General features: G+C 38.1%; 1 protein-coding gene across 1 annotated transcript; it reads left to right on the top strand.

Annotated features, from left to right (window-relative positions):
- The first annotated feature begins 696 nt into the window (after positions 1 to 696).
- Positions 697 to 12211, top strand: prps1b (phosphoribosyl pyrophosphate synthetase 1B). The gene is made up of 7 exons (XM_039694242.2): positions 697 to 997; positions 4698 to 4881; positions 5033 to 5131; positions 7425 to 7549; positions 7634 to 7807; positions 9278 to 9437; positions 10703 to 12211. The coding sequence occupies exons 1-7, from the start codon at positions 876 to 878 to the stop codon at positions 10793 to 10795; spliced, it is 957 nt and encodes a 318-aa protein (XP_039550176.1). The 5' UTR covers positions 697 to 875; the 3' UTR covers positions 10796 to 12211.
- Positions 12212 to 12352: the final 141 nt, after the last annotated feature.

Genomic DNA, 12352 nt, shown 5'->3' with positions numbered 1-12352 from the left:
TTAGTAAACAGCAAGTGTAATTTGCCGCCATCTCCACCTAATGCAAAATCGTCTTCTGACACAGCACCGGATGCAACTGGGCGGGCCGAGACAAACCCGGAAGCGATCGTGCATATAGCCGATGCAGTAAAAATCATAGACAGTAAAAGGTAAAAATTGTAAGTACTGTAAGTGAAAATACTGTAAACATTTTACAGTGTTTTGATTTGATTTTTATATTTGCATATACAAAAGCAGATATTGCGGTTTTAGCTGCATTTGGTAAAGCGTATTTCTATGATATATTTAGGCATTGTCTGTTCATGTGTGTTAAGTGTCTTCACGATATCGCACTTCCGGTCGCCATAGTACGCGTTAACGAGTCAAGTCAAGCAGCTACAGAGTTAAACTAAGGTAACAGAGATTGGTTTGGTTTGTAGCGGTTCTTGAATAATGTTATGTATTTTCGAGCTAAAGTTTTGACTTCCGAAATGATCATTTGTAATTAAATTAGGAGCCGCTAAGACCGTTCTCTAATTACTTTAACGCTGTGATAAACGCTAATGGCGTTCACGTGCGCTCTAAGAATTGATTCTATAGTTATGTAGGCCTTTTTATTTCTTTATTTTTGTTTTGTTTTCCTTCCTTACACTCCAGTCCAGTCGGCGGCGATAATACAGTCTATCTAGTTTCTCAACACCATTAAATGGAAGCAGAAGAAGGCGTGGGCAGCAGTGTGTGACGTCACGCGCGCTCCGTGGGATCAACAATGGCCGAGAGGTAGTGGCGACTGCACTTCGGATCGACATCGGATAGAAATATCTCAACAATTACACCTCTCTCTCTGTTTATTGGGATCTACTCAATAGTGAGATCTTGAAAAAACAAACAACAAAATGCCCAATATTAAAATTTTTAGCGGGAGCTCCCACCAGGATCTGTCCCAGAAGATCGCCGACCGCCTCGGACTGGAATTGGGGAAAGTGGTGACTAAAAAGTTTAGCAACCAAGAGACGAGGTGAGTGAGTTATTCCTGCAAATGACCTCGTTAACGTTGTATGCTAGTTTATCATGTTGGAGTGCCGTTACTCACGGGCTGCTGTGAGTTGTAGTTCAGATAAAGACCGCCAGTGCCACACGTGGGTTTGAAAAGACGACGATTCCCAGAATACTGTGCGCTGTGACTAATATTGTCATTAAATATTACCTAATAATTAAACGTCTGTTGAATTGACAATTATATTAGTATCGGTTGAGCTTTTGCACCTTGAGACCAAGAGCATTTAGTCATTCTGGGACTGCTTCGCTTATTGCTCCACACATGATCGATATAATTACATTTGACACGGTGATAGTCTGGTGGGTCACATGTTGTCACAAGCCCGTAATTTGATTTCTGACTGTGAAAGATCCATGAGCTCGCTGTATTTACATTCACTGCTTATCGGTTTGCTATGAGAAACATTGATAAATAATGTTTTATTTAACGTTACTTTTACAAAACAAGCACAATGTTGGTTTCATATGGTTACAGTAGCTTAGATGTAAGACGATACTTAGTGATTAAGTTACCTAACGTTAATTCAGATTGCATACACGTTACTGTATGGTAATGTCAGTGGTTAAAGGTGTAGTTCACCCCCCTGAAAAGAAAATTTACTTCAAAATGTATCATTTACTCAGCCTTTAGTTGTTCCAACCCTGTACGAGTTTCTTTCTTCTGTTCATAAAATATGCTTTAAAGAATATGACAAGCAGACAAAAAAATAAAAAATGATGAAACCTTTGACTTCCAAAGTATGGGGAAAATGTACTATTGAGTCGTGTTCAGTACAAGTAAGTCATACAGGTTTTTGCAACTATATATAACAAAAAAATACAAAAAAAGAAGCTTACTAAGGTCTAAAGTAATTGAGTGTATTAAACAACACTGCATATTCTTACAAAAGTTATAAAAAAATTACAAAAGTAATTCAGTCCAGAGCAGTGAGAGAGTGTCTCTCTTTTTTGTTGTTTGATTAGGCATAAAAAAAAAAAATTGTTTGGTTCCCGTTTCCGACCGACCCTGTCCAATTATGTGCGACCCAAATTTATTTTATGAGCTTGGGGAAGAAATAATAAAAATTAAATGATAAATACACAGATAAAAAAACTTTGAGGCAAACTATTTCACACATCGTTCGTCAAACTGAACTATAATACATATACAAGTCTTTGTTTTGTTTTTTGTCATTTAGGACACTTTTATTCATATACGCACACATACAAATGCATGCATTAGGCACGCACACACCACATGATACGTTAAAGTGTAACCTCCATCCGCCTCCCACGTTTCATTAAAAATCATCCCAAATCCCAATCCCCTCTTCTGCTGTCTACCACTTCTTTCGCCATGTTTGTTTGTTTCTTTTACTATTTTATGCAATCCAAAACACTAACCTGCCGCGCTTCGTATCTCCAGAGCCCGGTCCGCTTGTCCGGGACAAATAGAATTTTGAAGGACAAGTAAAAGAGAATTTTACTTGCCTGAATGGACAAGTAGCCTGATTAGAACATCAATAACAAACAAAAAATAATAACTAGGGAATCACTGAACCGAGAGAATGATTCTGATTTTATTAAATTTATTGTAAGTTGCGATCGATTGTGTGTAATAAATGTATTAGCCTACTGACGGTGAGGTTGCGCTGTTGACGCTCGCGCATCCTCTCGAGGAGAAATCTACACACATGAGCGCAGCACACACACACACTCAGTTAACAACATAGTGCCTATAAAACATCTAAATGTGTAGTTTCTATATTTTAACATGCGTGTTAAGCAGCCTCAATTATTTTTACTGAATACCATCACGATTGAAAATGTGACATTGATTTCCTACAACAGTTCAATAAACAATAACATTTTAGTCACTTACATTTTAGATGCAATATTGGCTGTTTTTGTTCTGTTTCAGCAGCGAAAATAGCTCCGAACAAAAATCACAGCAGAACCACGGCGAATCACACCGGAACACTCGAACTGTTTTCATTACTGAATGATTCAGCATTTTGAACGAATCGATTGAGTCAAAGATTCTTAGATATCTGTATAAAGGCTAGATGTCTTAAGGCGGAGTTTCTATCGTCATCACTGGCGGCCATCTTGTCACAGGCAAGCTGATGTAAGATGAGTGGTCAGCACGAACACAAATACTCTTATCTCGTTGAAATCTTGACGGATTTACAAACGGTTTGGTTTCTTACAAACGTTATTAACGTGGCTATAATTATCTGGATGATTATTTATTTATACGCTTATTATTCATAAGTATGCAGTGTCATAACTACATCTTTGGCGTTTATAACAAACCAAACCATTTGAAAATTGGTAGAAAATTGAGCAAGTTATGGTTATTTAAATAGTACACGATGTACCATTAACACAATGTTCCGAGTGAGCGAGCTGCCTGTGACAAGATGGCCGCCAGGTGCAGACGTCGACCTCCATTGGCCGACAGTGTGGACGAGATATCTAGCCTTTATATAGATATCTATGAAAGATTCACTGACCCACTCATTAACATCTGTTAACATTTAAACAAATCGTTTGAATTAATGAATCAATGACTCGCTCATTAATACGGCCGTCTGCCGCCACCTATTGGCGGTTTAGTAAGTAGCCTAGTATCTTTCCAATGTTTCTTACTGCCACTGAGAAAGAAAGAAAAAAATCTCCTACCGACCCATGACCTCAACTGACAAACAACCGGAACCAATCTTTTTTTTTTATGCCTTAGCATTAACAACGACTGCAGGTTTATTAGGATGCTGTCACTTTAAGACGGACTGCACGGATCAAAAACACTTGTGCGTTTTCTTTCTCAACTGTTTACGTTCTTAAGACATAAATGACTGTGTTTACCTGCAAATGCATGGTCACTAATACACAAGTATGTGTATTAATCTGTTCAGCCCTGAGAAACCGTCGCTCAGACAGCACGTGTATAGCCAAATGAGTTGTCTTTTGTTGCATATTGCACTTAAAATCACTGTTTTTTTTAACCGCAAAACTTAAACACTTGCAAACGATAAGCTTTCATGTAGAGCCAGACCGATATATCGGCAGACCGATATTATCGGCCGATATTAGGCATTTTCCAAACTATCGGTATCGGCAGTTATAATGACCGATAAATGAATATTTCAAAAATAAAATAAAAACGGACGAAACACGCTTGAACCATGTCATGAGTGTTGGAGTTGTATAGTTTGTACACCAGAGGGCACACTACACCGTTCCTGTTGGCAACACTCGTTGAGTTGGTCTCGATACATACATTGCTTGAATAACAATTAAAAGAACATCCCCATCAGTTCTCTTAACTCAAATAAGCATGACAAAATTTGTGACTATCATGTCCAGTTTCAAATAAATAAATAAAATATCGGCCGATATATCGGAATATCGGATTTTAAAACCCAAAAATATTTGTATCGGTATCGGCCTTCAAAATCCTTTATCGGTCGGGCTCTACTTTCATGATCACAGCTACATCACATAAGCTAAAATCTACCAGTGGACAATTTTTTATGGGTAAATTGTCCACCACTATATGAAACAAATGTTCTATTTGTTGATGTACAAAGTAAGAGATCTAATGTTTTCCAGTATAATGTAACCGTTGATCTTGGTCAGGTCTAACTTTGCCCTCATGTCCCTGATGTTGTGTGCAGCGTGGAGATTGGCGAGAGTGTCCGCGGGGAGGATGTCTACATTGTCCAGAGTGGCTGTGGCGAAATTAATGATAATCTTATGGAGCTTCTGATTATGATAAACGCCTGTAAAATCGCATCAGCCTGCCGAGTCACCGCGGTCATCCCATGCTTCCCTTACGCTCGGCAGGACAAGAAGGATAAGGTGGGGTGAAGGTTAAATGCCATTGTTTGTGATGTAACCTGTGAACATTTAGTGTGCACGCTTGCTGAATGTTTTGTAGTTTGATGGAAAGTAGGTTGCACACTTTAATGAATCAGTCAAGTGTCGCTAAATCTTCTCTTGTCTTCTGCAGAGTCGGGCACCCATTTCTGCCAAGTTGGTGGCAAACATGCTGTCGGTCTCCGGTGCCGACCACATCATAACCATGGATCTGCATGCGTCACAAATACAGGTGCGGTTTGTGGCGCTGAAAACCGTTTAGTGATAAAACAAACAAACTGCAGAATCATGTGCTTTAGATGTAAAAATTGAAAGGGAAAAAGTGCTGATTGTAGTGAGCACATGACTTCATGCTGCGGTTAATTGATTGAGCTTTTATCACGGTATACGGTATATTTTAATGAAAATATATGAATAGTTCAGATGCAAAAGCCTCTAAATGCCATTTGAAATTTTCTTCTTTAATGATGATTTTTTATCAAACTTGTATATTTAAGTTCAGTAATTTCACTTAAATAACAATTAATAGGTAATTATCATTGCTATTTAAGTGAAATCACTGAACTTAAATATACAAGTTTGATAAAAATCATCATTAAAGAAGAAAATTTCAAATGGCATTTAGAGGCTTTTGCATCTGAACTCTTCATATTTTAATGCTCAAGAAAAACAGATGCATTGTGGGTCTCTAAAAAAACCCCTCAACTTGCATCACAATAGAGAGCCTAAGTCCCTCCCCTTCCGGTCGACCACCATGGGACCTTATTTCGAAAAAATATTGAATGGTAGTCAATGGTAGACAACAAATATTTTGATCTCGTTTGAATTGTGCCCTGAATTACACATATGATGTTTGTCAATTTAAAAGATACATTTTAAAGTAAAGAAAGTCGCAGTTTGATGTAAAACCGTTGAGGTATAAGACTGTGAAAATACGTAATTACAAAGACTACAAACCCCAAAGGCGCACATTTTCTCTCAATGAACGAAGCTAACTTTACTGAGGCTGTCTGTCATTGTTTCTACAGTCTTACGTTATAATCGTAACGTTACGCCGTCCTACCTGAGTGTTTTGTACCAGACTGCACACACACGAGCAGCGGATCTCATTCGCTTCCAGGGAGATGTAGTTCACTGAGCGATTTTCACATAAAACTAAATGTTACTCTTCTGTTGTATGACAGACTGCGACGTTTTTGACTTTCAGAATTATCTTTTAAATTGACAAACATCGTATGTGTAATTGAGGGCACGGCTCAGACGGAATAAAAAGATAAGTTGTCTCTCGCCATTGACTACCATTCATGTTTTTTCCTAAATAAGGTCCCATGAGCCGGAAGCGGAGGGGCGGGACTTAGGCTCTCTATTTGTAATTGTGATTTTCAAAACATATGGTAACTAAACCAAATTGTTTAAAGTTTAGTGACATGTTACAATGTTTACATGGGACAATGACTGGTAGGTTACTGTTTGTATTATTCAATTAAACTCTTGGATTTTATTTCAGTCTTAATTCAATATTGACTCATTTGGATAAATATTAGGTAGGCCCCAGTCTGTTAATGTTTATCAAGAAATTGCTATTTTTTTCTAGTCAACTAATGTGCTGGTCATTAAATGGTTTTCCTGAGGTAAATGTAACGTTTTGTGACACAACTGTTCTCCTGCAGTGTTACTGACCTCTTTCCGTGTTTGAAAACACTGATTGATCGTTATTATGTACAAGTAAATATACCTTTCGGTAAGTTGTACTGTATCTTTAAATAAATCTACTAACCAGGGCTTAACATTAACACACAGTCAGTTATGCTTTAAGTCAAGTCACATATTATTTAGATAGCGCTTTTTACAATACAGATTGTTTCAAAGCAGCTTCACAGTGATAACATGAAAGTAGTACAACACAGATCAATAATGTTGTTAAACATTAAATGTCCCCAGCTAAGCAAGCCAAAAGCCAAGGCGACAGTGGCAAGGAACCAAAACTCCATCAGGCGATTGAACGGAGAAAAAAACCTTGGGAGAACCCAGGCTCAGTCGGGGACCAGTTCTCCTCTGGCCAAAGAAGTGATCAGAAACAGTTGAGAAAGAAAACGCATGTGTGTGTATCAATATAATGGATCCATGGTCGGGTATTAAAGTGACAGCAGCCTAATAAACCTGCTGCCAAATTATGAGACAATATTAAAAAAAAAAAAAAAATTCTCTCGTGGTATCGATGTCAAAATTGTGGCTAGCAAAATGCTGAATGTCGGTGTCACTAGTGGCTGGTGAGCGAAAAAGTTGATGTCAAGCCCTCTGCTACTAACTATGAGTAACTTTGCAACTACATGTCAACTGAGTATTAGCAGACTGTTAGGTTGAAATGTTGACATGTAGGCACAAAGTTACTTGTAGTTAGCAGCATGTATAAAGTGGTCTATCAAAACAATGTATATAGTGAATGCTATCTTTGTACCTACACAGTAATCACAAATGACCAGAATGGACGTGCTCAAAGGTCTGAATTGGTTCTCTTTTTTTAGGGTTTCTTCGACATTCCGGTGGATAATTTATACGCAGAGCCGGCCGTTTTAAAATGGATTAGGGAAAATATCCCAGAATGGAAGAACTGCACTATCGTGTCACCTGACGCTGGAGGAGCCAAGAGGTCTGTTGGCCGTCTGAATTATGGCCTGTTTGGTTTTGCTCTTATCGTGTGTAACTGCTGACTGAGCTGTTTTCCCATTGACAGGGTGACCTCCATTGCAGACCGGCTGAATGTTGACTTTGCCCTTATTCACAAAGAAAGGAAAAAGGCAAATGAGGTGGACCGCATGGTTCTGGTTGGAGATGTGAAAGACCGGGTGGCCATATTGGTTGATGATATGGCTGACACCTGCGGTACCGTCTGCCATGCTGTGGATAAGTAAGAAGCTACAAATCATAATAAAACATCAGGGATGTGATTTTTCCGGATTAATCCGGAATTCCGGATTTTCCGACCTGAAAATGTGACCTACGTGAATCATGCAGATCTGTAAAAAAAAAAAAAAAAAAAAAAAAAAAAAAAAAGAGGGAGACGGGTGTCGGCAGCCGGAGTGAAAAGGGGAGAATATGAGGACATAACCCATAACTGGCTGACGTGCGTACAGAAAGTTCCTTTCAAAGTATCAACAAGGACGTATTTGCGTTCAGCCAGAGAATATCTGATTGGTTCAGCTTGTTCACCTGCTCAATTTCGTATCTCAGTCGCTCTCGCGCTGGTATCGTTGTCATCATCACAGTTAGGTCACCAGGGCTGGGCGATATATCAATATATTTCAAATTTGCGCTATGATCCTTGCTCCAAGCAAGCTGCTGACTGCTTTTGTAGAAATATGTATATCGTGCATTCAGTCAGTTGCAGTCCTGACACCTCCGTCTCAACAGCATAGTGTACAACGCGACAAATACTCGCAATATTAACACAGAGGAACGGCTACATCAGTTCAGCGAGTTCACAAAAGTTAATTTGCATGTGCTTTAAAAGCCTTGCCGGTTAAACATGTCATTCACTGCTGATCCGCTGTTCTGAGCGCGGACACCCGACGCGCACATGAACTAAAAGCTTGTCTAACAGCGCCTGGTTGCTGGACTAAGTTATCTTTCGAGTATTATTTCGCTAATACTCTCAAATACACACAAGGTTTACATAAGAACATTTGGTTATGTCTAAACTCAATGCAAACCGAGAAAATTGCGAGAAATCTGCTTGTCAAATGCTCCGTGTATATTAGACATGTCGCGTACAGGTCTTAAAGTGACAGTAGCCCTAAAAATAAAAATGCAGCCGCTTGTTCTTAAAGGGATAGTTGACCCCAAAATAAAAATTCTGTCATTATTTATTCACTGTAATGTTGTTCCAAACCTGTATTCATTTATTTCTTGTGCTGAACAAAAAAGAAGATATTTTGAAGAATGTGGGTAACCAGACAGTTGCTGGTCCCCATTGACTTCCATAGGGAAAAATTTACTATGGAAATCACTGGGGTACATCAACTGTTTGTTTACCCACATTCTTCCAAATAACTTAAACAGAAGAAAGAAACTTATTCAGGTTTAAAACAACTTGAGAGAGTAAATGATGATGGGGGGGGGGGGGGGGGTTGTTGGGGGCTCGTATATTTTCCTGCTTTTTTGTCCTTAGCCAATCACATGCCTGAAACATGTTATTTGTATAGCAGATGCTGTTCAGAATACTTCACTGGTCAGAATTTAAAAACATGTTGAAAAAAAAGTTAAAAGCAATATATTATTAAAAATAATACATTTCCGATATTTCTAGTATTTATCGTGTCATTCGGTAGTGTTTTTCTTGTGTAAAATAAGAGTTTAATTGAGTTCTTTCTGTATTAAGGTTAATATCAGCTGGTGCAGTCAAAGTATATGCCATCCTGACCCATGGCATCTTCTCTGGACCGGCCATTTCACGCATCAACAACGCTTGCTTTGAGGCTGTAGTCGTCACCAATACCATTCCTCAGGAGGAGAAGATGAAACACTGCCCCAAAATACAGGTTTGTCATACCAGAAATCTTTGATTCAAATTGAAGCACTGAATTCAGTTTTTTTCCTTCAAATGGATAATTTAGTCCAAAAACAGCTAAATGTCTAAACAAAAGCGAAGATGTAAACAAAAAGTTTTTTTTTTTTGTTATTGGTCGATCAACAGAGGGTTATTAGCCGATCAACAGAGGGTTATTACCAGATCAACAGAGGGTTATTACCAGATCAACAGAGGGTTATTAGCCGATCAACAGAGGGTTATTAGCCGATCAACAGAGGGTTATTAGCCGATCAACAGAGGGTTATTAGCCGATCAACAGAGGGTTATTAGCCGATCAACAGAGGGTTATTAGCCGATCAACAGAGGGTTATTAGCCGATCAACAGAGGGTTAAAAACGACAAGTGTGAGAGCTACGGAGATCACAAGGTGTGTCAATGTTTCCATGGCAACCATGTGTCGTATTTATTTTACTATCTCTTTCTCTCAATGTGTACATGGATTTATTTATTTTTTAAATAATTTGTTGATGGTTATGGCATATTTTGCTAAATGTGTTCTGTTTTTTTTTTTAACTCTTTCTAGTTAAAAAATGATACAAATTATGACAAAATTAAAATCTTTCCTTTATTACCATGTAAAACACCTGTCAATGTGGTATTAATTTTACAGACTTGTACTTAGTGTGTGACGATACCAGGCTCTTTTATGAAGTTACTTCTTTGAAGGACATATTTAATGAGATTATGCCTGAAAAGGTTCTGGATTTTTTTTATCATATGTTAATTAAAAAAAATATATATTGTATAATATGACTTCTTGTTTATATTTGTTTTGTTTTTGTTGTATTTATATGATGTTTGTATTTTTGTAAATGAATTTTTGCCAAGAAAATAGCTCTGACTGCTGACATGGCATGAAATAAAATAATCTGAATCTGAAGATACCAGTGTCCAACCTCTTGACCAGACAGACAGAAACACTGAGTTGAAACAACCTTGCAGGGATTTTTTTTTTTCCAATGTAGTTTTATTATTTGACAAATATATTTCAAAATGAAATTAATAAAAGGCACTTTTTCATTTATAATTTGTCTTAAATCTAATTTGTTTTAAAAAAAAGCCTGAGGAAAATCGTATCGTGAAACCGGTATCGTGAGTTGAGTGTTGAGTGTCATAATGTTTTAAAATACATTTTGGATGCCATCATACAGATGTTCTGTCTTTAACATGCTTCCGAGCTGCTTTAACCGATACAATATGATCTGATCTCTGCAGGTTATCGACATTTCCATGATCCTGGCCGAGGCCATCCGCAGGACACACAATGGCGAGTCGGTCTCGTACCTCTTCAGTCATGTGCCGTTGTAACATCACCAGCACCGGCTCCATGAGGAAGAAGTTCATCTTTCCCAAAGAGATCCCACCCGACACCATGTGTTTCCTTAGCAAGACTTCACCAGTTCCCTCCTAAAAGTTCAACACAGGATGTTTTAATATTCTGTTTTACTTGCAAATCACTGTTACAATCCGTGACCGAAAGCTAGACGTTAGGTTAATCATGACGAGAGCTTGTCACAACCTCATTTATTTATTTTGCATTCATTTCTATGATTTGAGAAACTTTAAGTCACATTATGAATACGAGGTCGAGAGAAGACTTTGACAGCCTTCTTCAAATAGACACGGTTTATTTTGAAATTCAAGATTTTGTTCACTATATAAAGGTGAGCTTAAAGGGATAGTTCACTTGAAATTAATTTTTGATATGTTTTAGCTTACATCAAGGCCATCCTAGATGTAGGTGTCTTTGTTTCCGCAGTAGTTTCAAATTTGATATTTTTAGGTCAAACCGTTCTTGTTTGTCAGTCATATAATGGAGGTCTATGGTCACCACCTCAAAGAGGATGCACAGAGAAGTCCAGATTAAAGATGATCTAATGACTCGTAAATGTAAGTACACACTGATGGCCTAAGACACGAAACGAGCGGTTTGTGTGAGGAAATGAACAGTATTTATATCGTTTTTACCTCTTGTAACCACAGCCACAACCAAGTACTCTGTGGCCGCGGGCTCTTCTGTCTGTGCATGCGCCGGAAGTGATCTCTTGTGCGGTTGCGAAAAAATCTACGTTGCCTGTTGATATATCGAAATCGTCTTCCATTGCGATTTCCTGTATATCTAAATATGTTCAGATCTTAACAGTGAAGTAAAACACTTCTGAAATCTCTGTGTAAACAATGAGTGACGTACACGCGCGAGAGATCACTTCCGGTGCTTTCCGGCACGCTTGCACAGACCGAAGCGCCCGCGCCCTCAGATCAGTTGGACGTGGCTGTGGTTACAAGAGGTAAAAACGATATAAATACTGTTCGTTTTCTCACACAAACCGCTCGTTTCGTGTCTTAGGCCATCAATGTGTACTTACATTTACGAGTCATTAAATCATGTTTAATTTGGACTTCTCTGTGCCTGCTCTTTGAGGTGGTGACCATAGACCTGCATTATACGACTGACAGACAAGAACGGTTTGACCTGAAAATATCAAAATTTAAAATACTGTAGAAACAAAGACACCTACATCTTGGATGGCCTTGAGGTAAGCTAAAACATACCAACAAATAATTTCAAAGTGAACTATCCCTTTAACAGTACAGTCTTAAAGTCTTAAAGAATTGGCTGTTTTTATTCCATTTTCCTGATTTTTGTTTTGCAAGAATGTTTTTAATAACTCTTTATATGAACATTTCTATGAATAATAAAAATCTTTTTGGTTACATAATTCCGTTCTGATTTCCTTGAGATTTTTTCTACTGTGTGGTTGATTTGTGTTGATGTCTTTATTTGAATTGGTTGTCATAATACTGGGCTAAATTTAAAAAAGTGCTGTGGAGACACATTTGTTCTGGTAAACTTAAGAACACTTA

Source organism: Pimephales promelas, chromosome 9, assembly GCF_988280905.1.
Source record: "Pimephales promelas chromosome 9, fPimPro1.hap1.1, whole genome shotgun sequence".
NCBI classification, from domain to species: domain Eukaryota; kingdom Metazoa; phylum Chordata; class Actinopteri; order Cypriniformes; family Leuciscidae; genus Pimephales; species Pimephales promelas.
Note: the sequence above shows the minus strand (reverse complement) of the source record. Positions and strands in the feature narration are given on the sequence as shown.

Coding starts and splice junctions, on each gene's coding strand:
- prps1b (XM_039694242.2), top strand. CDS start 876: ATGCCCAATATTAAAATTTTTAGCGGGAGCTCCCACCAGGATCTGTCC. Junction 5,132..7,424: donor TGCATGCGTCACAAATACAG/GTGCGGTTTGTG, acceptor CTCTTTTTTTAG/GGTTTCTTCGACATTCCGGT. Junction 7,808..9,277: donor GTCTGCCATGCTGTGGATAA/GTAAGAAGCTAC, acceptor TTCTGTATTAAG/GTTAATATCAGCTGGTGCAG.